Source organism: Rhinatrema bivittatum, chromosome 5 (assembly GCF_901001135.1).
Source record: "Rhinatrema bivittatum chromosome 5, aRhiBiv1.1, whole genome shotgun sequence".
In the NCBI taxonomy this organism is placed as follows: domain Eukaryota; kingdom Metazoa; phylum Chordata; class Amphibia; order Gymnophiona; family Rhinatrematidae; genus Rhinatrema; species Rhinatrema bivittatum.
The window spans coordinates 549601-577488 of NC_042619.1; the positions used below are offsets into that span (position 1 = coordinate 549601).

Here is a 27888-nt window from a genome sequence, read left to right on the forward strand (position 1 = left end):
CACAAATCCTAGTGCACAAGGGCAGGATTCACATTCCCAGGCTCTGACCATAGCAGAATCAATACACCTCAGTCTGCCTTTGAGTATAGTAGAGAGATCCACCCTGTAAGGCAAAAAAAATTATTGAAGGCTGCCAGCATTAAAATAAATTCATGTACACTCCATGGAAAATTGAGCAAGTCTTTGTGTTTGGCGTGAGTGCAGAAAAACATTCTTTCCATCAGAAGAGAAATGGTTTTATAAATAACATCAGACGGAAAGGAAAAGGCAATTTTATTCCATTTTAGAGCAAGTGTTACAAATTAATGATAATAGTCTTACATTTAGAAATAAAAAATCAAGACATTGACAGTAAAACCTTTACAGCCAGCATTCTTACACACTTCCTAAAGCTCTTCCTGTGATCTCTTACACACTTCCTAGACATTGACAGTAAAATCTTTACAGCCAGAACATAAGAAAATAAGAAAATGCCATACTGGGTCAGACCAAGGGTCCATCAAGCCCAGCATCCTGTTTCCAACAGTGGCCAATCCAGGCCATAAGAACCTGGCAAGTACCCAAAAACTAAGTCTATTCCATGTTACCATTGCTAATGGCAGTGGCTATTCTCTAAGTGAACTTAATAGCAGGTAATGGACTTCTCCTCCAAGAACTTATCCAATCCTTTTTTAAACACAGCTATACTAACTGCTCTAACCACATCCTCTGGCAACAAATTCCAGAGTTTAATTGTGCGTTGAGTAAAAAAGAACTTTCTCTGATTAGTTTTAAATGTGCCCCATGCTAACTTCATGGAGTGCCCCCTAGTCTTTCTTTTATCCGAAAGAATAAATAACCGATTCACATCTACCCGTTCTAGACCTCTCATGATTTTAAACATCTCTATCATATCCCCCCTCAGCCGTCTCTTCTCCAAGCTGAAAAGTCCTAACCTCTTTAGTCTTTCCTCGTAGGGAAGCTGTTCCATTCCCCTTATCATTTTGGTAGCCCTTCTCTGTACCTTCTCCATCGCAATTATATCTTTTTTGAGATGCGGCGACCAGAATTGTACACAGTATTCAAGGTGCGGTCTCACCATGGAGCGATACAGAGGCATTATGACATTTTCCGTTTTATTCACCATTCCTTTTCTAATAATTCCCAACATTCTGTTTGCTTTTTTGACTGCTGCAGCACACTGCACCGACGATTTCAATGTGTTATCCACTATGATACCTAGATCTCTTTCTTGGGTTGTAGCACCTAATATGGAACCCAACATTGTGTAATTATAGCATGGGTTATTTTTCCCTATATGCATCACCTTGCACTTATCCACATTAAATTTCATCTGCCATTTGGATGCCCAATTTTCCAATCTCACAAGGTCTTCCTGCAATTTATCACAATCTGCTTGTGATTTAACTACTCTGAAGAATTTTGTGTCATCTGCAAATTTGATTATCTCACTCGTCGTATTTCTTTCCAGATCATTTATAAATATATTCAAAAGTAAGGGTCCCAATACAGATCCCTGAGGCACTCCACTGTCCACTCCCTTCCACTGAGAAAATTGTCCATTTGATCCTACTCTCTGTTTCCTATCTTTTAGCCAATTTGTAATCCATGAAAGAACATCGCCACCTATCCCATGACTTTTTACTTTTCCTAGAAGCCTCTCATGAGGAACTTTGTCAAACGCCTTCTGAAAATCCAAGTATACTATATCTACCGGTTCACCTTTATCCACATGTTTATTAACTCCTTCAAAAAAGTGAAGCAGATTTGTGAGGCAAGACTTGCCCTGGGTAAAGCCATGCTGACTTTGTTCCATTAAACCATGTCTTTCTATATGTTCTGTGATTTTGATGTTTAGAACACTTTCCACTATTTTTCCTGGCACTGAAGTCAGGCTAACCGGTCTGTAGTTTCCCGGATCGCCCCTGGATCCCTTTTTAAATATTGGGGTTACATTAGCTATCCTCCAGTCTTCAGGTACAATGGATGATTTTAATGATAAGTTACAGATTTTTTCTAATTGGTCTGAAATTTCATTTTTTAGTTCCTTCAGAACTCTGGGGTGTATACCATCCGGTCCAGGTGATTTACTACTCTTCAGTTTGTCAGTCAGGCCTACCACATCTTCTAGGTTCACCGTGATTTGATTCAGTCCATCTGAATCATTACCCATGAAAACCTTCTCCATTACGGGTACCTCCCCAACATCCTCTTCAGTAAACACCGAAGGTTTGGCTTAACAGACCATACATCCGCATTTTGTAATAAAGGGATTGAATTACAGACTTGTTACTTAATACTTTGTGACTCTAAGGATGGCAAAGACCAAATTCTGTGTGAGACTAAGAGGGTCATTTTCCAAGGTGTTATCGCGGGAGATAATACCGCAAATCCTGCTAACAGCCGTTAACGCGATTTGCGAATGCAAATTCGTAATTTTATATTCAGGGGGCGAAGTATATGTAAAACGGGAAACAGCCGCAGTGTTAGCGCGGCTAATAGCTACAACACTTTCATTCGCGTTATGCTGTGCGCTACGGGCCAGTAAAGGGTTATCGCTGTCCACGACACTTCCGAACGGCTCAGGTCAGGTCAGAGAGACTGAGACTGAGAGAGAGACTGAGACACTTACTTGCTATAGTGCTATTGCCCTAGACAGGTATTTGTATCCCTATGGGGGGCCACGTAGTAACTCGAGGTGGGGATTAGGTATGAGCATAGGGGGTTGGGGGCCACTTTCACATTCAACATGAGACGTACGGAAAGAACAGTGGTCTCTAGTGAAGATTTGCTGGCCGTCGGAGTGAGGAAACTCACTCCAAGAAGAGATTTGGGCAACGTTCTCTCAACCTAGCTTGATGGACACTCTACCTGGGCAACAACAAGCTAGTTTGAGAGAACGTTGCCCAAATCTCTTCTTGGAGTGAGTTTCCTCACTCCGACGGCCAGCAAATCTTCACTAGAGACCACTGTTCTTTCCGTACGTCTCATGTTGAATGTGAAAGTGGCCCCCCAACCCCCTACCCTCATACCTAATCCCCACCTCGAGTTACTAGGTGGCCCCCCAAAGGGATACAAATACCTGTCTAGGGCAATAGCACTATAGCAAGTCTCTCTCTCTCTCTCTCTCTCTCTCTCTCTCTCTCTCTCTCTCTCTCTCTCTCTCTCTCTCTCTCTCTCTCTCCTCTCTCTCTCTCTCCTCTCTCTCTCTCTCTCTCTCTCCCTCCCTCCCTCCCCCTCTCTCCCTCTCCCTCCCCCTCTCCCCTGCCGCAGTGCACGATGTATTTGTGAATCCATTTCCGCAAATGGTGACAATGTCGTGTCACGTGATGTTTCCCTGCTGCATGAAAAATGCCTTATTTGCATGGGACACGCCCCCTCATGCATTACCACTGCGATATTGGAAAATGAGGCCCTAACTTTGCTCTGTAATGCCATGGCATCTGTGCAAGCAATGAGTGTGATTCCATTTTCCACAATACTGTGTGACTAAGCTTGTGACTGTGCAATATCCTGGGAAAGAAGGAGAATGTCAGAGAGTGGATTCCCTGGATAAGAAGCCCAGGGCTCCTCACTATTTCTCTTTTAACTTCTGTATCACTCTGTAATTGTGGAAGTGGATGGCTCATCAAATGCTTCTGCAGTTGCTTCTCATTTCTTCTAAATGTGATTATCAGACTGAAGTGCAGGGCAGCTGCTCAGGGCAGGCTATCTACATATTCCTTCCTGGTCATGGCACTTCACTGGAAGTTCAGGGTTTCCCCTCATCTTGATATGATATGATACTATTATAGTCCTGAGTATATGACCTGATACTATTTAGTCATGAATATACAATATTATTATAGTACTGAGTATATGATATTATTTATATATTTGATACTATTTAGTCCTGAGTATATGATGATATTATAGTCCTGAGTATATGATATTATTTATATATTTGATATTATTTAGTCCTGAGTATATGATATTATTATAGTACTGAGTATATGATATTATTTATATATTTGATATTATTATAGTACTGAGTATATGATATTATTTATATATTTGATATTATTTAGTCCTGAGTATATGGTATTATTATAGTCCTGAGTATATGACCTGATATTATTTAGTTCTGAGTTACACATGCTTCTGGCTCTTCCTCCTCCCAGTTCAAGTGCTCCTGTTTTATTGTAACTTTTGCTCACTTTGCTCTCTCTTCGCCTATTGTTCATATTAATGTTAATGTTATTACCCCATTGTTTCTTGTAAACCGATAGGATATGATCATTATCATTGTATTTATTTATTTATTTAGAAACTTTTCTATACCGTCGTTTAGTAGTTACCATCACAACGGTTTACAGATAGGCACATAAATAAGTCTGGTTAGGATTATAAATTAGCTAGTAGGTGCCAATAAAGTTTCGGTTACATGATTCAAATAATATACGCTATTTGGATTGTGGATTGGAAGTTCCATTTATATGAATAATAGAGATGTGAATCGTGTCCTCGATCGTCTTAACGATCGATTTTGGCTGGGAGGGGGAGGGAATCGTATTGTTGCCGTTTGGGTGTGTAAAGTATCGTGAAAATCGTTAAAATCGTGAGCCGGCACACTAAAACCCCCTAAAACCCACCCCCGACCCTTTAAATTAAATCCCCCACCCTCCCGAACTCCCCCCTCCAAATGCTTTAAATTACCCTGGGGTCCAGCGGCGGTCCATAGCTAAATCGGGGGAAGGGGGAGGGCAGGAAAACCGGCACACTAAAACCCCCTAAAACCCACCCCGACCCTTTAAATTAAATCCCCCCCCCCAAATGCCTTAAATTACCCTGGGGTAGAGCAGCGGTCCGAAACGGCCTCCTGCTATTGAATCGCGTCGTCTTCAGCCGGCGCCATTTTTCAAAATGGCCGCCGCAAAATGGCGGCGGCCATAGACCAACACGATTCGACTGCTGGAGGTCGTTCCGGACCCCCGCTGGACTTTTGGCAAGTCTTGTGGGGGTCAGGAGGCCCCCCCAAGCTGGCCAAAAGTTCCTGGGGGTCCAGCGGGGGTCCGTGAGCGATTTCCTGCCGCGAATCATTTTCCGTACGGAAAATGGCGCCGGCAGGAGATCGACTGCAGGAGGTCATTCAGCGAGGGTTCACGGACCCCCTGGGAGTCCAGCGGGGGTCCGTGAGTGATTTCCTGCCGCGAATCATTTTCCGTACGGATAATGGCGCCGGCCATACGCGTATGGCCGGCGCCATTTTCCGTATGGAAAATGGCGCCGGCAGGAGATCGACTGCAGGAGGTCATTCAGCGAGGGTTCCTGACCCCCGCTGAACGACCTCCTGCCGGCGCCATTATCCATACGGAAAATGATTCGCGGCAGGAAATAGCTCACGGACCCCCGCTGGACTCCCAGGAACTTTTGGCCAGCTTGGGGGGGCCTCCTGACCCCCACAAGACTTGCCAAAAGTCCAGCGGGGGTCCGGAACGACCTCCAGCAGTCGAATCGTGTTGGTCTATGGCCGCCGCCATTTTGCAGCGGCCATTTTGCAAAATGGCGCCGGCTGAAGGCGACGCGATTCAATAGCAGGAGGCCGTTTCGGACCGCCGCTCTACCCCAGGGTAATTTAAGGCATTTGGGGGGGTTCGGGAGGGTGGGGGATTTAATTTAAAGGGTCAGGGGTGGGTTTTAGTGGGTTTTAGTGTGCCGGTTTTCCTGCCCTCCCCCTTCCCCCGATTTAGCTACGGACCGCCGCTGGACCCCTGGGTAATTTAAGGCATTTGGGGGGGGGGGTTCGGGAGGGTGGGGGATTTAATTTAAAGAGTCGGGGTGGGTTTTAGGGGGTTTTAATGTGCCGGTTTTCCTGCCCTCCCCCTTCCCCCGATTTACGATTTTTTGATGATAAATCGGGGGAATTGGTATTGTATCGTGGCCCTAACGGTTTTTGATGATTTAAAATATATCGGACGATATTTTAAATCGTCAAAAAACGATTCACATCCCTAATGAATAATAGGATATCCATATACGAGAATACTGTACTCTTAAATTAATCTTTAGGTATGAGATAAAATAATAAAGGAGGGATAACTGCTATTAACAGTGTGCCGGAGTTCTCTTTCTTGTCCGCTAGTATTCCTTACTCCCCACTCTCATTGTGAAAAGCTTTTTTGAAGAGCCATGTTTTTAAGCTTTTTTTAAAGAGTTTTAGATCTTTCATTAGTCTTATTTCGAGTGGTAGTGTGTTCCATAATATTGGACCGGCCAGGGATAGTGCTCTCTCTCTTACCTGTGTCAGTTTTGCTGTCTTTACAGAGGGGATGGTTAGTAGAGCTTTGTTGGCTAATCTTAGATTTCTCTGGGGGACATGTAGCCGTAGTGCAGTGTTTAGCCAGTCAGTATTTTCCTCATAGATCAGTTTGTGGATTGTGCAAAGTGTTTTAAATTGGACTCTTTGTTCAATTGGCAGCCAGTGTAATTCAGCGAGTGTTTGAGTGATGTGATCTCTTCTGCTTTTTCCCGTTAGAATTCTGGCTGCAGAGTTCTGTAAAATTTGTAGGGGTCTTAGTGTTGTATATGATAATCCAAGGAAGAGTGTGTTACAATAGTCTGTGCTCGCGAATATAAGTGCTTGAAGAACAGTTCTAAAGTTCGCTTGTGTTAATAGGGGTTTTAGCCTTCTAAGCACCATAAGTTTGGCATAACCTTCCCTAACTTTCACTGATATGTGTTGCTTAAGATTGAGTTCATTGTCAATTATTACACCTAGGTTTCTGGCTTTTCCGTTTAGTTCCACTATCTGGTCCTTTTTAAGTTTGATGGGATTCTGTATTAATTCAGTGGTTTTTCTTTCAAGGTGTATGAATTCTGTCTTTTCAATATTAATTACCAGTTCCATTTGGCTTAATAGTTTAATTATATCTAGGTACAACATTGCTAAGTTTAGTGTTTTTTCAATTGTTTCCTCTATTGGTAGGATTAGCTGAATGTCGTCAGCGTATATGTAATGTATGATACCTACTCCTGCCAAGAGGTGGCATAGAGGCAGCATGTAGATATTAAATAGAGTTGCCGAAAGTGCTGACCCCTGTGGGACCCCCGTCATTAGCTTGATTTCGTCTGATATTGTGTTTTTTATCTGTACCTGAAAAAATCTATTGTGTAGGTAGGAGCAGAACCATTCAATTGTTTTGTTTTGTAGACCTATTTCTTCAAGCCTTTTTATTATTATGCTGTGATGTACTGTCAAATGCTGCTGACAGGTCTAGTAATATCATAATGTAGTGTTTTCCGCTATCAAACCCTCGTAGTACATTATCTGTTAGTGAGATTAGTAATGTTTCAGTGCTATAGTGTTTTCTGAAGCCGTGTTGTGAGGGGTAAAGTATGTTATTGTTGTCTAGATGTTCTGCCAGTTGCTTTTGTACTATTTTATCAGCTAGTTTTTTGATGTCCATGGTGGGAATGGTGTCAATCTTATGTGGAGCGGGGTTCAAATTTTTTATCATGGATTCCACTTCTCTCTGGGATACCTCGTCAAATGTGTCCCATGGTGTTACGTCTCTTTTGTGCATTTTAATTTCCTGCTTAGTTAAGATCGGTATCTTTGCTTTAAGGCTAGTGATTTTATCTGAGAAATACTCGGTCGGTATAAAAAAGCACTAAATAAAATAAATAAAAATCTTTGCCTTTTATTTATTTAAAATGTATATACATCTATCTATATTCCAGGTGGCTTCCAATAGACATTCATAGTAAATTAAATAATAATAAATCACAATATGACATTAATACATGAAATCTGTCTTTTCTCTCTCATAGGTCACACTGACAGCATTTTTTACTCCATCTCCTCTGGCGACCCCAATGCATTTTTCTCTATTGACTCCAGCACGGGGCAGATCCGTACCAGCCTTCCCCTGGACCATGAGACTCACCCTGCTCTGATTCTGGAGGTCCAAGCACACAGTGGCTCGCCCCCTGCCTACAGCAACACCCGTGTGAAGATCACTGTGTCTGATGTTAACGACAATGCTCCATCTTTCCCGGCGCCCTACGACTCTATCCTGCTTCCTGAAGCCGCGGAGCTCGGCAGCACGGTGTACACGCTCCACGTCAAGGATGGTGACAGCGGGCCCAATGGCCAGGTGCAGTTTGACCTTGTGTCGGGTGGTGAGCGCATGTTCAGCCTTGAACGCTCCTCGGGGAAGGTTCGGCTGATTGGAGTGCTGCACTATGAGAACTGCCCCACTTATGAGCTGAAGATCTTGGCACGGGACAGCGGTGTCCCCCAGCTCAGTGCCAGCTTCACACTGCTGGTATATGTGCAGCCTGAAAATGACAGTGGCCCTATCTTTGACACGCTGACTTATCGCGTAGAGGTGACAGAAGCCACTGCAGTGAACATGCGTTTCCTACAGGTCCGCGCACGTCCCCAGGACCCCACAAGTGCTTTCATCACATACCATTTGCGAGCAGACGGTGATGCTGCTAGCTTCGGCATTGTGCCAGAAAGTGGGTGGCTCTTTGTGAAGAGCATGCTGGACAGAGAGACCAAAGATCTATACACCCTGACTGTGCTGGCATCCAGTGGTGGGAGTGATCAGAGGAAGACGGGAACGTCAACAGTCCGAGTAACCATCACTGATGAGAATGACAACGCGCCGAAGCTGAATGAGGACCGGTACTTCTTCACCATCACCGAGAACCAGCCACCTGGCACAGGAGTGGGCAGAGTGACAGCCACCGACAGGGACTCCGGGCAGAACAGCAGATTAACCTATCGCCTTCTGCAGCAAGACCCCAACTTTCTCATCAACTCCCACACAGGTAAGAGGGAAACACAGCCACTCCTAGAGGGCTGCAGCTGCTTAGGAGATTCAGTAGAATGCTGGTTCCCTATCTATGTGAAACATTGCTAATGTTCCTAAGCTTAAAGTTAGTATTTATCTCTTTGGAGCAGAAACATACTAATCCTAGAACAATGATTCCCAAATTGTATTTGCTAGATCCCTTTGGGTCCAGCAAGGTTTGTGTAAGAATCTCTCTAGCGTAGCATAGCTGAATCTGATGCTCGTTCAATCATTCAACTTTAATGTATCACTCGCTTTCCAAATAAAGGCTCAAGGCTGGGGATGGAACAGCTCCCCTATGAGGAAAGGCTGAAGAGGTTAGGACTTTTTAGCTTGGAGAAGAGACGGCTGAGGGGGGATATGATAGAGGTCTTTAAGATCATGAGAGGTCTTGAACAAGTAGATGTGACTCGGTTATTTACACTTTCGAATAATAGAAGGACTAGGGGGCATTCCATGAAGTTAGCAAGTAGCACTTTTTTTTTTTTTTTTTTAATTTGAAATGTTTTATTGCTTAATATTGCAACATTACAAATTTCAAATCTGCATACAATTGTGCATCTTATTATGTACATGAAAAATAGTAATGAACAACACAATAAAAATTTAAAGTAGAGCTACAAATGCCGTTTCAAATGGCTATGAACTCACTTAGGTACTATATCTGTGATTAATACATTAGGATATCAACATGTAAGATGCAGTACAAAAGTATAAACTTCAATTCCCTCTACCCTCCCCCCTCCCTCCACCCTTTCTGTTTAACATGAGTGATATATAGCATACGTGATCCAAAGTGCAAAGTATTGAGAGAAAAATCGCCTATCCCATTCTTTGCAGTCTTCCGGGCTAAGTTTCCATTGAAAACTGTTTTTAAATTTTAATAAGTCTCTTCCTTCTGCTAGAACTGTAAGGCTCCCGCAGAAGAATCCTGGTGCTTCTTCCAAATAGAAAACAGTCTCCATGTACTCCTGAAGGTGTTCACAGTATGCCGAAGATATGCTGTAATTTCCGCCAGTCTATAAATTTGCTCCACTTTTTGTTGAATGTCCGACAGTGAGGGGAGTCGCGGAGATTTCCATCGCCTCGCAATTTCAATCCTGGCTGCTGTAAAAATAAAGTTAACCATGGTATTGGTGTGTTCCTTTCCCTGATGGAGAGGAAAACCCAGTAACGCTTGTTGAGGGAGAATTGAAACGGGAAAATGATATAATTGAGTTAACCAATCTTCCAATTGCAACCATAGAGGGCGAATTTGTGTGCAATCCCAACACATTTATTTATTTATTTATTTAAAATTTTTATATACCGACATTCATCCAGGATATCACATCGGTTCACAGTGTAACGCAAATATACGCCATGCATGGCGCTTTACATGGAACAGATAAAACATGTTAACAAGGGAATAAAGGGGTAAGAGAACGTGGGATAAATTGCATTAAATATTAAACAAGAATTGCAAATATATACATATGTACAATGTTGAGAGAACAGAGAGAAAAGGGATTTGGGAATATTAGGGGGGGAGGGGGGAGTGGAGAGCAGAGGGGGGAGAAGAGGGGAGAAGGGGGCGGAAAGAAGAAGGATGGGGCAAAAGTGGGGTACCGAAAGGGGGGCGGTGGAAAGGCAGAGTGGAGATTAGGTGTATGCTTTGGCAAATAGCCAGGTCTTAAGCTTCCGCTTGAAGGATTTCAGGCATTCCTCTTGCCGTAGTTCAACTGGCATTGTGTTCCAAAGGGTCGGCCCGGCGATGGATAGTGCACGGGCTCTTGTGGAGGTTAGTTTGTGGAGTTTGGGAGAGGGGATAGGCATGGTTGCGAGATGTGCATGTCTGGTAGGCTTATTGGACTGGTGTAAGCGGAAGGATTCATTGAACCAGTTCATTTCAGGATTGTATAAAGCCTTGTGGATGAGAGAGAGTGCCTTATATTGTATACGGGATGCTATTGGGAGCCAATGAAGATCTTTTAGAACAGGTGTAATATGGTCATGTTTGCGTAGGTTGGTCAAGATTCGGGCTGTTGTGTTTTGCAGAATTTGAATGGGATGAATGGCGTTGTTAGGAAGGCCGAGGAGCAGGGAGTTGCAGTAGTCTGTTTTGGCAAAGATAGTGGTTTGAAGCACTGTGGAAGAAGCACATGTGGAAGAAGCTACCCGTTGTCGGACATCCCCTCCAACAACTGCTTGTGAGGGAGGGATACATATGATGTAGCCTCTCTGGCGAATAGTACCAGCGGAATACCATTTTCCAACAATTTTCAATGATATGTGAGGCTATAAGTCCCTTTCCCATATTAGAAAAGAGATCTTCCCATGCACCCTGGGTAAAGGTTCTATGGAGATCTGCTTCCCATGCCTTTATATAGGTGGGGGTTTGATACTGTTCTTTTCCCAAGAATGCATAAACATTTGAAAGTAATTTAGTAGTTTGATGTGAATTTAAACATAAGCGTTCAAAGTCCGATTTGCTCTGTGCGAAGTGTATAGATAAATTGTGGGAATGAGCAAAGTGACGCAACTGTAAATACAAATACATATCTTGCTGCCCTAATCCAAATTTCTGCTGCAATTCCATAAAGCCTACCATATGTTGTGCCCCCCATAGCTGTCCCCAGGTACAAATACCCCTCCTTTCCCATTCTCTGAATGCTGAACTTTCATAGCCCGGAGTAAATAATGAGTTAGCATATAAATAAGTGCTATGATAATATTCCTGACTCCCCACCAACCGAGATTTCTGGGTATCCCACAACTGCAAAGATAGCAGCATAGATGGTGGCAAGACCTTCTAAGGCTGTGTGGTCCAAGTCTTTTTAGGTTGCCATAAAAGACTATATAGTGGAACATGAGCCAACAACTGTTGGCTAAACACTACCCACGGTTTCTGCAATGCATTTCTATGCCACTCTATTAAAGTTTTAAATCTGGCTGCCAAGTAATATCTCTCTAAATGAGGTACACCCAGACCCCCCTGCGTTTTGGATCGATAAAGAGTCTTGCAGGCAATTCTAGATCTTTTGCCCCCCCAAATATAAGCTAACAAGCGTTTCTGCCATTTAGCGAGACTGGGTTTCGGAATGGCTAATGGAAGTGTCTGAAACAGGTACAAAAATTTAGGCAAAATTGACATTTTTACAGCTGCTATTCTCCCAAACCAGGATATCCTATAGCGATTCCATTCCTCTAAATCTCTGGTAATCTGAGCCCACAATCTGTCATAATTGAGGTGAACCATATCTTGCGTGGCACTTAGATAAACCCCTAAATATTTAATATGTGAATTTGCCCAACGAAATCGGTATTTCTCCCTCAAAGATTTTTCCAAAGCAGTAGAAATATTAACATTAAGAATTTCGGATTTGTCCCAATTTATGCGGAATCCCGAGACTTTACCAAAAGCCTCCAATTCCTGAGATACCAGCGAAAGAGATCTCTCGGGTTCCGTAACCAACAATAAAATATCATCTGCGAAGAGTGATAACTTTGTCTCAAAGGCCCCCACCTTTATTCCCCTAATCTCTGGGTTATTCCTGATTTTGTTTGTTAGGGGTTCTAGAAAAATAGCGAATAACAAGGGCGACAGGGGGCATCCCTGTCTAGTTCCCCTCTGTACTGCGAAAGTGGACGAATAGCCCCCATTTACCTTTATGCACGCTAAAGGATGTTGGTAAAGCTAGTGCAGCCATTGAAGGAAATTGGTCCCAAAATTTAAGCGTTGTAGAAGTGCAAATAAATAAGGCCAATGAACTACATCAAAAGCTTTCTCAGCATCCACCGAAAGAGCCACCGCTGGCATCTTCTTTTGCTTAACCCACCAAATCATATCCAGTAGTTTATGCACATTATCACTAGCCTGTCTACCCGGTATAAACCCAGCTTGATCTGGGTGAATAAGTTGTGCCAAAAACCCATTCAGCCTGTTAGCCAGGATCTTTGCCAGGATCTTCAAGTCGATATTAATAAGGGAAATTGGCCTGTAAGATCCACAGACCGTGGGGTCCCTGCCAGGTTTTGCCAAGATTGTGATACCAGCCGTATTGGCTGTAGGAGAGAGTGGGTTGCCATCTTTTAAGGATTTAAAGAACTTAGCCAAAATAGGTGCCACTAAAAGGGCAAATTGTTTGTAGAATCTGCCGGTGTATCCATCAATACCTGGGGATTTACCTGGTTTTAAATCTTGAATTACTTTCTGAATTTCTAATTCTGAAATATCTTTCTCAAGAATAAACCTCTGAGAGGGATCTAAAGCTTTCAATTCTGAGTTATCCAAATAACTATCTATATCCCCCTGTGGTATCGTCCCATTGGCAGAGTATAAGTCAGCAAAATATTGCTGAAAACGCTGTCGTATTTCTTTGCCATCATAAATCATAGAACCTTCCTGACTTTTAATTTTTACAATGGAAGCTTGATCTTGTTTTCGCTTTAATTTGTGTGCCAAGAGCTTCCCAGCTTTGTTGCCGCCTTCAAAGTATTTTTGCTGGATCCGTTCTAACTGATAAGCGATTGCTGCATTATCAATAGACGCTATTTTGGAACGCACCACCTCAATAGATTGAAGTGAGCCCCTCCGAGTTGGATTTAATTTATGATTTTTCTCTAATGTTGTTAACTGCCGTACTAATTGCGATCGCTCACGAGCTCTTTGTCGTTTTACATAAGAAGCTCGAGCTATAATTTTACCTCTAATTGTCACTTTCAAACACTCCCACACCGTCCCGGCGGCTACCTCCCCAGTATCATTAAGCAGTAAATATTCATGAATATCATGTTCCAACTGAGAAAGAAACCTTGAGTCATTGAGAAGGGAATCATTTAGTTTCCAAAATCGTATCCCTCGATCATAATCCTTAAGGTGCAATGTAAACCAAATAGGCGCATGGTCAGACCACACCATGGCCTCGATCTCCACCTCTTGTACCCTAGGGAGTAAACTCCTACTGCCCAGGAACATATCAGTCCTCGAATAACTATTATGTGGAGTGGAATAAAATGTATAATTCCTAGATCTAGGGAAACGTGTGCGCCAAATATCCACTAGTCCCATCCCTGTCATCATACGTTTAAGTGCTTGTCTAGCCACCCTAGGGTCCGAACTAGTCCCTGAGGAGGTATCCTTACTAGGATCCAATGTGAGATTAAAATCCCCTCCGATAATTATAGATCCTTCTATTTTTGAAAACAGGGTACTGTTCATTAAATTAAGGAAATCAGCCTTATGGTCAGTAGGCCCATACACCGAGATCAAAGAAAAAATTTCCCCTCCCAGTAATAATTTCAACATAACTATTCTACCCAATGGATCCACAAACTGGTCTTTGAATTCAAAATGTGTATCCTTATGTATAAGAATACCGGTACCCGAGTACCTTGCAGCGGGAGTAGCCGCAGCCCAGTATTGATAGGGAAATTTAGGGTGCTTCATTAAGCCCAAATATCATTTCCGCAAATGTGTTTCTTGGAGAAAAACCACATCTGCCCTTATACGATCTAATTCCTTAAACAGTAAGCGACGCTTGCCCGGGCTATTAAGTCCCTTAACATTAAGAGAATATAATTTAAGCGTCATCATGGCAACAAAAACTCCCGTTCAATATGCTGCAATGTGCCACTGGAAATCCTTCCAGGTACCAAGCTCTGTACCAGCCCCATATTACCACCTGCATGTTAAACAGAAACAATCCCAACCCCATCCCCCCTCCCCCCTCCTTCTGTAATCCCTGAAGCACAAACCCTGTGCTTCTGTTGAGCATGGAGGAAGTCTGTCGTCTCTCCTCATGTCCCCTGATGGGTAATGATTAGCAAAAATATCACCGCCAGTGTGTACTCAAAAACTTTCATTTAAGGAATGAACTTCAAGCTTAATCAGTATAAATACTCAGTCATCCGATGGGGCGTTCTGCGGCTCCTTCTCGAGATTCCTCTGAAGCCTCTTGCGGCCCTTGAGAGCCCGCTGCCAGCGAGGTTGGGACTGAAGCGTAGTCACAATGTGCGCCAAAGCGGAACCAGTTCCTTTTGGAGCCGGAGGAACATCAACTGTAATGCCTATGTCTTTCAGTATCCCGCAGGCTTCCGATACTGTTTTTGCTTTATGTGTGGTGCCCTGGAATGTAAAGGATAATCCTCCCGGATACAGCCATCTGTATCGAATATTGGCCTCTGTCAGTTTAGCTGTGATGCAGCAAAATTCCTGACGCTTTTTGAAAGTGGCTGAGGATAAATCTGCAAATATGGCAATATCATGCCCCTCCCAGTTCCAAGAACGCTGACGCCTGGAGATATTGTATTTCTGTTCTTTAAGAGTGAAGGCGTGGAAGCATACCACAATGTCTCTAGCTCTATTGCCTAACCTGGGACCCAGAGTTCTATGGGCCCTGTCAATAAGAGGCGGCTTCAGGCTCATTCTCAGGAGATTCCAACAGGAATGTCGCTATTTTCTCCACTACCGTAACACAGTCCTTGTATTCTTCTGTTTCCGGTACTCCTCTTATCCGGGGATTACTTCTCCTACTGCGGTTTTCCATGTCTTCTACCTTTTCTGCTAAGGCCTGGCACGTGGCTGACAAATCTTGATAACTTGATTGCATCTGGAGCCAGCCCTCCCCCTGGGTGTCATCCACTCGTCTGCCAAGTTCAGCTGTCTCCTCTTTCATCTCTGCAATTAGGGAGGTAATTTCTGCTTTGTATCCCTTAATATCTTGCCTGAGTTCAATAAACCAACCTCTTAGTTCTGCTCTGGTTGGAAATTCAGATGTGGGGGCTGGCAGGTCGATCGCTCCCTCCTCGTTCTCCACGCTCTCAGCACTCTGCTCCTCCGACGCCATTTTGTGCTTCCCTGCCTCAGAATCGCCGCTGTCTCGCGCGTAGGAGAACTTTTTTAAGTCGGCTACCTTACGTTTTGTGGCCATGCTGCCAGCTACAGGACCCCTGTAAGAGGTAATTTCTTGTGTTTGTCGGCAAAACCGCGCGGTTTTGAGCACTTTTATAATCGCTATAACCCGCGGGGCTCACGGAGCAATGCTTTTACACAGCTCCCATGAGGGGTGACGTCACTTCCTCCTAGCAAGTAGCACATTTAAGACTAATCGGAGAAAATTCTTTTTCACTCAACGCACAATAAAGCTCTGGAATTTGTTGCCAGAGGATGTGGTTAGTGCAGTTAGTGTAGCTGGGTTCAAAAAAGGTTTGGATAAGTTCTTGGAGGAGAAGTCCATTAACTGCTATTACTCAAGTTTACTTAGGGAATAGCCACTGCTATTAATTGCATCAGTAGCATGGGATCTTCTTAGTGTTTGGGTACTTGCCAGGTTCTTGTGGCCTGGATTGGCCTCTGTTGGAAACAGGATGCTGGGCTTGATGGACCCTTGGTCTGACCCAGCCTGGCAAGTTCTTATGTTCTTATGTTAAGGCGGGAGAACAAGAGTGTAAAGCAATAACATGGGCAAGCAATCAGATAAAATCAATCATAAGCACAAGTAAATACAACAATAAACATAATAAACAAAACAAAAACTACAAAAGTTAATAAAATTAAAAACTATATATAAATATCTTAAAAACTCTGTTAAAAGCCTATTTAAAGGCTGTGTTTCTCCAAGAAAAGGCACTTATGTAAAGAATGATTCCAAAACCAAAAGAAAACAAGTAAAAACAGCAAAAATAAAATTAGATTCAGGCATTCAAAAATATAAAACCTAAAAGAAATAGAGCTAGAAAGCCTGCATAAAAAGCCATGTTTTAGTAAATTTTGTAAAACATAGATAAATATAAAAATGTGTAAATAAATAGTTGAATAAATGTGCTTCTTTTGGCAAATCATTCCAGAGCCAGTAGAGAAAGCAGGAGAAGGCCTTTCCTGTGTCCTGCTTGCTCGTGCATCAGACAATGATGGTAAAACTTACAAGGCTTCAGTAGCTGAATGTAAAAGGTGGGCAGGGCTATATGGCAATAAATGACTCTTTAAGTATGTGGGGAGGTAATTTTGTAACAGCAGAAGTTATAGAAACATAGAAATGACGGCAGAAGAAGACCAAACGGCCCATCCAGTCTGCCCAGCAAGCTTCACACTTTTTTTTTTTCTCTCATACTTCTGTTACTCTTGGCCCTTAGTAACCCTTTGGTTCTATTTCCCTTCCACCCCCACCATTAATGCAAGGAGCAGTGTTGGAGCTGCATCTAAGTGTAATATCTAGCTTAAATTAGTTAGGGGTAGTAACCGCCGCAGTAAGCAAGCTACACCCATGCCCATTTGTCTACCCAGACTATGCGACTCAGTCCCTGTTGGTTGTTGTCTGATAGTTTTTGTTATCACTGCTTTGCATGGGGAAAGATTTCGGAGATGTTTACAAGCATTCTTTTCAAAATCGCCCAGACTCCCCCTCCCACGGATTGTTTCTCCCCAATGTGCTTAAAAGTGTGCACGGGTAGGGTTCATGCACATAATTGTACCCGGATATCAGCAGGCAATTTTCAAAAGATCATTGTTTTTTTATTTGCAGAACTCCCTTTCAAAATTGCCCAAAGGGAGAGAAGTTTTATAAGTAAAGCTGGCATCCACAACTAATGCTTCAGAGCAGTGCCCCCTCTCACTGCCACCATGCAGGCAGCAAGTAAAAGAACACAGACAGGCTGCAGATTTATTACTGTCATAAAATCAAAAACTATTATCACCTAATATCTGAGCCATAGTTGTAATCGGCAACCTGGGCAATGCCCTTTTTTTGCCATGTGCTGTAGCCCAAAACAGAGCAGCCTCTTCTACCCGGATCCCACCGTGGTTCCAAGCAAAAGGGCCTCACTTGCGGAGAGGTATTATTGACCCATCATTTTGCCAGGAAGATGCCATCTTTTTAGCCTACCGGCTGAGTAACTCTCTGATAACACCTGCTATCACATTTCAGTCTCCCCACCAGCTTGGCTAGGGGCTGTAGGCATGAAGTAATGTCATGCACTTGCCTTCTGCCTCCATCCAGCTGCAACTGTTACTAATACCCAATAACAGACCCTACAAAGCTTCCTGCAAAGCACTGTTGAAGAGATCATATCCTATATCTGACAAGTATATTTTATTGGGTCTGTATATGCTTTTACATGACTATCCACCCACTCATGTGAAATCTGATGGCCCCCAAACCTTTGAATCCACACCTCCATTTGATGGTTCACCTTTTTGCACCCACGTTTCCATAATTTTTATATCCCATTTAGGGATATAAAAATTCTTCATGGGATAATATCGGACCAGAGAATGCACGTGTGTAGGAACCACCAAGTCACTTTTCACCAGATGTATCAGTTGCATGTCACCCAAATCATTACCTTTGAGATGTATTATTATTGCTGCAGGCGAGACAACCCGAATCATTCCTGCTACGAAGACAAGGCAAGAGCTGCTCCCAGTGCAAACCGCACTTACCCAACCATTCAATATTCACTCCCTTTGAGGCCAAACCCAATTGTGGTCAATAAAGTAATTCCCTGACCCTCATGGCTACCCAGTGGATGAATGAATGCCCTTCGACCATCGTGCAAATCTGCTATTAGAGATTAATGATCGTGAGTGGCAAGGTATGCCCAATCCAACCTAAGAGTTCACTGCAGATGATTTCTATCTCCCTATCTGCTATATCATGAAAATACCTAAACTCGCCTGCACAGCGCTAGTCGATACCCCGATCCTGAATGAATGGGTACTGAAGAGGTTAGCATTGAGACCCAACTTGATCAAACCTATCCTGAGAATAGTGGTTCCTAGTGAAAGGAACCCAATCTGTGAAGATTAACAAATGAGTGCCCCCTGCAGTTGGAATGGCCAGTTAGGTATTCAGATTCTTGACCAAGCAGGTAACTTGAGACTCCACGCACTTTAAGGAAAGGGTTGCCCCATGACCCATCTGATCAATCTTTAACCTGTGTATCAATATGTGTAGCACTTAACCCCCCTTGCATTTCATGTTTTTTTAAGAGGATCCAGAAGTAACCAACGACGCTCTTGGCAGAGGCCACCAACTCGCTGACGCTCAATGCACTGAAGAATGCTATGGAAAAGCTAGTTGAAACAGGCTGGTCTGACACTCAGATTCACATATGACATGTAACAAATTCCATAAGCCCACTAGAAAATCATGTGTTATGGGATACCTTGAGTTTATGACAGCCCATCATCTTTTTGATTGGGAATGCTTTGGTGGGATCACCCCAACCCTGTGCCCTTGCAAAGAAAGTGAGCCCGACTGTTTGGAGACCACACCCCTGGATATATCTGTGTCTTTGGCCAATGTAATATACTTGACAATGAGGTCATCCAAGATGGGTCCCAGTACCCATCTGTTCAGAGTCAAGAAGCCACGCACTTGCTTGTAGCCACTGCAATATGTTACCCATGTAGTGGGAGCTACCAATCCTTGCAGGAGGTCCCTGGTGGTTGGAGCCCAATTTCTCACAGGTGATCCGGGATCAGAGTTCTTGCTTCATCTGCACTGAGTGCCTGTTTGTGAAATAAATTCCAGTTAGCACATAAGGAATCCGCTACGCCATTATAGATATCTGGGACAAGATGCACTCCTATGATTGTATTAATGCACAAGCTAATCAACACCACCTCCTTTAGTAACACTTTGAGTCATCTGGTGGACTGTCTGTTAAGGATGTGCACTATGGCCAAATTGTCACACCAGAAAACTGTTTGTTTATTCCACAAACTGTCGTTCCACAACACAAGGGCCACCAGGATGGGAAACAATTCAAGGAATGTGATGTTCCTAGTTACCCCCACCTAAACCCAGGACAGGGCCAAGGTATGGTGCAGCATGCACTTTGACAGCCTTCTCTCCAGTTGTGATCTTCCCAGCGAGATATGCTTGATGTATCCTCTGTTAGATCTGCTCGCCTCCCAATTACAAGAGAATCTGCCTTCTCTGTGGCTGCACCTACTCTATGGAATTCTCTGTCTGTAGATTTAAGGCTGAGTCAATGTATCAAGATGTTTAAATTATCTTTTAAAAATTTCCTCTTGAAAAAGGCATTTGGCTAATTAATCAGATAGCATGAATTTCTTTAACAGTCGAGCCTCCCTATTGAGTTGTGGCGTATATGAACCAGCATGTTATTCAGCATATACGGCTTCTGTATGATCTTTGCTTTTTTTTGTTTGTTTAATTATTATGATAAGTTTCTGTCTCGAGGTGTATTATGTAACGATTTATGAGTATTTTATTGTACATCGCTTAGGCCTCCACTGTTAAACGATTAATACATTTAAATAAATGAAATGAAAATGAAGCCCAAATCCCCAGTCATCTGAAGCATGAGATTGTATATCTAGGTCTCAACTGGATATTGGAGACTCCTGCCACACAGACACATCGTTGAAGTTGTCGAGAAAGGATGCCCAGATAGCAATGTCACCCTTAGTGGGCTTGGAAACTCTGTTAAAGTGATGTGGCCATTGGATGCCTGCTGTCATCGCAGCTTTTTCAGGAAAATCTTCCCTATTAGGATTACTCTGCATGCAAAGTTCAAGGAACTCAAGGATGGATTGTACATTGTAACGAGTGAGCTTCTTGGTGCACATTGCCTGATATAACATCTCCCATAACTTCTGAATTTTGTCAACTGGCAATCTGGAAATCATGTTGTCCGAATCCAACTCTATGCCCAGGAAACGAATGACGGTGGACGGGCCCTTGTTTTTTCATGTGCTAAAAGAACGCCAAAATTGCTGGCAACAATCTGGAACTCTTGAATGAATAGGCACAGGAATCGGACCCCTCCTGTCCCACAAATAGAAAATCGTCAAGGTAATGTATGATATTACTTAATTTTGCCTGCTATGTTGTGACCCAGTGCTAAAAGGAACTAAACAACTTAAATATGTGCAAGACACTGAACACTTCATAGGCATGCACTTCTCAAAATAATACTGGTCACGGAATTTAAAGCCCAATAAAGGAAAACTGTATGGGTGAACCGAGCCTGAATGCGGACTCGATGTCCATCTTTGCCATTAAAGTGCATTTCCGCAATGGGACTATGGCGCTGTTGAAGGATGCATATTGGACTGTGCATTCCTCAGGAGGCAGGTGATCATTCACCGAAGCCCCAGAGGAAGCCAGAGATGACAAGATCATTGGGTTAAATGGGGGCCCTGGGAACAGGCCTGCCACCTGACCCAGTGCCACTTCGATGCCCAAATTTTCCTGAGCTATATCTGCGTGTCACCGAGTAGAAAGAATATTGTCCATGATGGTGCCATCCACAACCCCTGAAAAGGAATTTGAAACCCCTCGCAGAAACCTTGTGCTAGCCACAATGCCCCTCATGCTTGGGGTAAATGTCCAGCCAGCAGACATTATAGTAAGATCTATGGGTGATGAGGCCCACGGGAAGATGATGGACTTATTGCGGCCTGTTAGTGCTTCCCCTGACCATCTTCTTCACTACACTTGGTTGCTGGGTGTGAAGCAGAGCAAGGTGAAATGACGTGCTTAATCTTACAGTCCTGAAAGGTGCACGAAGATTACTTGTAGTGCCAGCATACATTGGTAAGAGCTTGCGCTGATCTTGAGGCCTGCACAGTTGCATGATGGGATTTCTGTGCAGACTTGCCATGAGTGTTGACTTTTCTTGCTTTCTTGGTCATTTGCTTAAGCCATAGTCTGTCATCCTGTGCTCACCGGGACATGAAACAGTTCTCTTCCATCTTGTCCCTGAAGTATTCATCATAGTTCAGCCATGCCCATCCGTCATACTTTTTGTAGGCTTGCAGGATGATATTGGTGTAACTCAGCATGAGACCATATTGTGAATGGTCCTCTTACCCAATGACGCTTATCATCCTTAAAAATGCTCAGGTTCAATTGATTATGTTCCTAGGAATACTGGTATTCTGCTCAGGGGCTCTGACCTGGGGGGAGGCTACTGTTACAGAGGTCACACTGGGGGCTACCTGAGGGGCTTATTCCATATAAACACAAACAATTACTGGGATTATACCTGGGAGCTTGAACCCAGGAGCTAATTCCCTACGCAAATAGCCACATACAAACTTTGATTCAGTACATCACGGTTCCAGGTATTTAGGAAAGTGAGTTTATTTGAGCAATAGGAGGATATAACAAAATAAAATCAGATTACATAGAAGAAGTAATGGTAGATGATAACAAATGCTACAAAGATTTACAAAGCTTACATGTTTCCAAAGGACCAGCCTGTACCATCACATCCAGTTTTCTCTTCCCTCTCTCTCTGCCTATCTATTTACATCCTCAACAAAAGTAACAAAAAATGACTCCAAGATATTCTACCCCTGGATTTAGAGGATTCACAATGACACCTGCTGGATGAAAAGTTTCCTAATCTGTAGTTATATTGGTGTCAGATGTAATTAGAGCCATGTGTATTACTTGTTGGATATATATACATGCATTAAGCACTTCTCCCCTTAGGACTAGTAAATATAAAAGACCAGCTTTTTGCAAGAAAAGCTAAATCCATTAACTCATTGCTCCCTCTGTGCAATTGACAAGAATACCCTTAACAAGAATACCTACGCCCCATCTAAGCTGCATTGCCCTGGAGTTTAATTAACACAGAGATCTGCCCAATTTAAAACATTAGCAAGGCTTATTTATTTATTTGTTTATTTATTTATTACTTTTATATACTGATATTCCTGTACAAAACTACAAATCACACCGGTTTACAGAGAACAAGAACTTTGCATAAGAGCGTTACATGGCTCCAGCCTGCCAGGAGCGTCCACAGTGATTGGTCTCAGTATCTTCTGTCATCTGTTGTGATCTCCATTCTGCTTGTTGTATGTGATTGGCTTCTCTGACGTCTGGGGGTCACCCACTCATCAGGATACATATAGGCCACCCTTCATTGATTATCCAGTATCAGGCTAACTGTGCTCGGTATAGCTGCGTCCACATGTGCAGTTATTTGGGTGCCTCGCCACCCCTCGATGAAGCATTGTCTCAGGTCTTTGCTCAACGGCCTCTCCCACTGGCCGCACACAGCCTGCTAATCTCCTTATCTTTTAGGTATCTGGAACTGTTAAACTCAGGTGTAGTACATACTCCCCCCGTCCCCTGGTGCTGCAAAAATCAAATACAGAACTAGAATAATTATTTGAAACAGGGATTTTTTCTACACAAAAAACCCTATCTGAGTGTCAGATTGAGATACAATTAGCATATTCTGCTGAACCATCAACACAGAGAACATCAACTACGGAGCAATAAAACTACATCAATTCAGACTGAATCATTAATGTGAGAATCAAAATAGCAGCATCTGCAAGCAACAGTGTGACCAGGTATCAGCTGAGTGTATCATAAAAGTATTTCATCATGATAATCAGTTCTTACGTTTCAAGAGATATAGAAATGCATTGCTTAAAAACAGAGTCTAAGTATGACAATCCCATGGAAGAAGGAAATTCTGAGCACTTCAGTCCATAAAATGAAGGATTCAAGATGTCTTCTGTGGCAAAGGGTGGGATGATTTCAAGTTATGAGGTCAGAGACAAATGATCTGTACAGTTCTCGTGGCCCGGCACTCTGGAAGCTGTCTCGAAGTACAGCCTCTGCACTCTCATCACTAATTCAGATGTTTGTCTTTATGGATTAATACCTGATATGAGATGAATAAAACTGAAATTAAGTAAATAAGAAGCTCTAGAATAAACACCAGTAACTTGTATGTAATAATCCCTGTATACACTATTCATATGGATATCCAATATTGGTTTGTCATAGTTCAAAGACGCAGCTACATAATGTCGAATTCCCTCTTTCGATGCAACAACACTATCTCCCAGTTCAGTATCTTACTTAGAATAAACGAAGCTAGCTTGGACCGACGTGCCAGCAAATGCGCAGTAGAGACCAGCTCTACCGCGCATGTGGGGCGGAGCACGTCGGTCGGAGCTCAGCGTCAGAAAGAAAAAATATGGAGGCGTCCAGTGGTCAAGCAGCGGCGGACGACGGCGGTAGTGAGTGGCGGCGGCCCGAAGGGCGGGCGGTGCAGCGGCGGATGCGCGGCGAGCCAGCGGGGCGGTAGCAGGCGGCGGGTTGGCGATGGTAGGAGCGACGGCGGGAGCGGCGACGGCGGGAGGGAGCGGCGTCCAGTGGCAGCAGGGCGGGCGGGCGACGGGGAGCGAGCGAGGCGCGGTACCGGCAGCGGGCGGTAGGAGCGGCGGCGGTGCGGGCGGCGGCGGGAGGGGTTTAGGGGGGTGGAGCGACCGGCGTACGAGCGGGCGACGGCGGCGGAGGGTAGCGGGCGGCTGTAGCGGCTAGTTAGAGAGGGCAGGGAGAAGAGAGAGAGATGGAGGGACGGACTGAGTGGGAGGGAGGGACGGAGAGAGAGAGAGTGGGAGGGAGTGACTGAGTGAGAGGGAGGGACTGAGTGGGAGGGAGGGATTGAGTGAGGGGGAGGGACTGAGGGGGAGGGACTGAGTGAGAGGGAGGGAGTGGGACTGAGTGAGAGGGAGAGGGGGGACTGAGTGAGAGGGAGTGGGACTGAGGGAGGGAGTGGGACTGGGAGAGAGAGGGAGGGAGTGGGACTGAGGGAGAGTGAGTGGGACTGAGTGAGTGAGAGGGAGGGAGAGAGGGGGGGAGGGAGTGACTGAGTGAGAGGGAGGGACTGAGTGGGAGGGAGGGATTGAGTGAGGGGGAGGGACTGGGGGAGGGACTGAGTGAGAGGGAGGGGGGACTGAGTGAGAGGGAGTGAGTGGGACTGAGGGAGAGAGAGGGGGGGAGGGAGTGGGAGGGAGGGAGTGGGACTGAGGGAGAGGACGGAGGGAGTGGGACTGAGTGAGAGTGAGTGGGACTGAGTGAGTGAGAGGGAGGGAGAGAGGGGGGAGGGAGTGAGTGAGACTGAGTGGGAGGGAGGGACTGAGTGAGAGGAGAGGGAGGGTGGGGAGGAGTGGGTGAGGGAGGGAGGGAGGTAGGGGGTGGTGAAGAGTGAGGGGAGAGAGAATGAGGGGGAGGTGAGAGACAGAGGGATGTAGCCCGTTTTAACGGGCTTAACGGCTTGTTTCAAATAATTGATTGTACCCAAAATTGCTACACCACTTTGTATTATATTTTTCTTAATTTCTATTTTCTATTTATTATTGTTATTTTTCATTTTTTTATGTTTTGTAGGACCTTCACGTACCCTGAATGTATCATTCACATCCTGCCTTTACTCATAAATCCAATTTTATTTCATTTATACTATTATTGTTTTACAAATAGAGAGCTTTGCCCAAACCTTGGGAGCTCACAACTTCTTTCAATTGTCACCAATTCACTTTAATGTATTTAACCAATTGTTTGTCAAAGGTTCCTACTAGAGCAGTCTTTACAAAAAAATGAGTGCTTGCATAAAGAGCCTCCAGTAAAAACGCACATATTTGTGAATGAGCATCAATGCCCCGACATCGATCCACGTTTCGATATCTATATCAGGGGGGCTTTCTTTCTTCTTTAAAACTTCTTCTGTGTTTTGGACCATAAGACTGCTCACAAACCGAGTTGGTGAAACCTTTTCGATATCTACATCAGTTTAGTTTCCTAAACTAAATGCTGTGAGAGGTACCGCATTGAAAGAGGAAACTAAATGCTGTGAGAGGTTCCGCATTGAAAGACTAAACTAAATACTGTGAGAGGTTCCGCATTAAAAGACGAAACTAAATACTGTGAGAGGTTCCGCCTTGAAAGAGAAAACTAAATGCTGTGAGAGGTTCCGCATTGAAAGAGGAAACTAAATGCTGTGAGAGGTTCCGCATTGAAAGAGGAAACTAAATGCTGAGAGAGGTTCCACATTAAAAGAGGAAACTAAATGCTGTGAGAGGTTCCGCATTGAAAGACGAAACTAAATGCTGTGAGAGGTTCCGCATTGAAAGAGGAAACTAAATGCTGTGAGAGGTACCGCATTAAAAGATGAAACTAAATGCTGTGAGAGGTATCGCATTGAAAGACGAAACTAAATGCTGAGAGAGGTTCCGCATTGAAAGAGGAAACTAAATGCTGAGAGAGGTACCGCATTGAAAGAGGAAACTAAATGCTGAGAGAGGTTCCGCATTGAAAGAGGAAACTAAATACTGTGAGAGGCACCGCATTGAAAGAGGAAACTAAACGCTGAGAGAGGTTCCGCATTGAAAGAGGAAACTAAACGTTGAGAGAGGTACCACATTGAAAGAGGAAACTAAATGCTGTGAGAGGTTCCGCATTGAAAGAGGAAACTAAATGCTGAGAGAGGTACCGCATTGAAAGAGGAAACTAAATGCTGAGAGAGGTTCCGCATTGAAAGAGGAAACTAAATTCTGAGAGAGGTTCCGCATTGAAAGAGGAAACTAAATGCTGAGAGAGGTACCGCATTAAAAGACGAAACTAAATGCTGTGAGAGGTACCGCATTAAAAGATGAAACTAAATGCTGAGAGAGGTATCGCATTGAAAGAGGAAACTAAATGCTGTGAGAGGTTCCGCATTGAAAGAGGAAACTAAATGCTGAGAGAGGTACCGCATTGAAAGAGGAAACTAAATGCTCTGAGAGGTTCCGCATTGAAAGAGGAAACTAAATGCTGTGAGAGGTTCCGCATTGAAAGAGGAAACTAAATGCTGAGAGAGGTACCGCATTGAAAGAGGAAACTAAATGCTGTGAGAGGTTCCGCATTGAAAGAGGAAACTAAATGCTGTGAGAGGTTCCGCATTGAAAGAGGAAACTAAATGCTGAGAGAGGTATCGCATTGAAAGGTTTCACCAACTCGGTTTCGTCCATGATCCTAAATATGTCTATGTGCATATACCTCCTGATTTTTTATGAAGAACCTTGAGCATGCTCTCCCAGATTTAGGACAATGTGGTGAGGGCTGGGGGCCCCTGCTCACCTGGCTGAAGAGTGTTATCATCAGTGGAACTCTCTGATTCCAATATATCAACAGAATTATCAGAACTGCATGGAAATGCCTATGAAAGTTACTCCCTTAAAGCTTAGAAGGTAGAATTAAAATTGTAAAGTAACTAACTGAGAGTCAGTACAGGTCAGACTGAGGGTATACTATCGTGAAATGTTGTGCCAGAAAGTAAACATGCAGTAGCATTCTGGACTCACTGCACTCTTTGTGCTTTGAGTAGTAAACCAACCAACAGCCTAAGTGGGCTGTGAGCAGTAGCTAGGGCAGAATTACCAATAAGTGAGTGAAGCTGACGGACCCAGCATATCTGTAAAAATTAATTTTTGCAAACAGAAGAGATCTGTGCTTCCATTGACAGGGTGGAGTCCAGAATGATCCCTAAACTTCAGACTTGGGTACTAAGTGGAATAATAATGCCATCCAGGGAAGAACAAAATGTAGCGCTAAAAATTGCAGATTTTATTTGATTTATTTTTCTCTTTTAGGCACTTCAAAGTGGATTATATTCAGGTACCATAGTTGTTTCCTTGTCCCCAGAGGGCTCACAATCTAAATTCGTACCTGAGGCAATGGAGAGTAAAATAACTTGCCCAAGGTGACATGGAAAACAGTGGGATTTGAATCCTGGTCTCCATAGTTTAAGTTTCACTTTCTTTACTTGCATTCATTGTACAAATTCATCCAAACATAGTCTGCATGCAAAAAGCTGTAATTGTTTTGTATTGTTGGGGCACTGGTCAGAGCACCCTAGTGTTCCCGAGTTGTGTTCTTTTACTTCCTGTTGGGGTTGTATTTTGAAAATCAGTAGAACAGATTTAAACATAAAAAGCTGTAATGTCAGGATATAATTCATAATACAAATGTTGTGGATGAAGTGTTTAGTGGACCCTTAGGGCCGACCTGTGAGAGACTGGGGAGAGGTGTACTATAGTCTCTCGAGTGGAACAGGTCGGGAGGTGGATACCAGGCAGGAGCTGGAGGCGAGCTTCACCCTGGAAGCCGGTACTCCCCCGGGAGGAGCCCATAGGAGCCCAGCCGCTGGGACTTAGGTGATTCACCCTGGAAGCCGGTACTCCCCCGGGAGGAGCCCGTAGGAGCCCAGCCGCTGGGACTTAGGTGGTTCACCCTGGAAGCCGGTA

At 43.9% G+C, this 27888-nt stretch overlaps 1 protein-coding gene across 1 annotated transcript in view; it reads left to right on the forward strand.

Moving 5' to 3' along the window:
• Positions 1 to 27888, forward strand: part of DCHS1 (dachsous cadherin-related 1) — a gene marked incomplete in the record, with an annotated part of 442608 nt that overhangs the window by 217442 nt on the left and 197278 nt on the right. The window contains 1 exon segment of the mRNA XM_029601883.1: positions 7810 to 8817. Within this exon segment, the coding sequence (XP_029457743.1) occupies positions 7810 to 8817 (1008 nt within the window).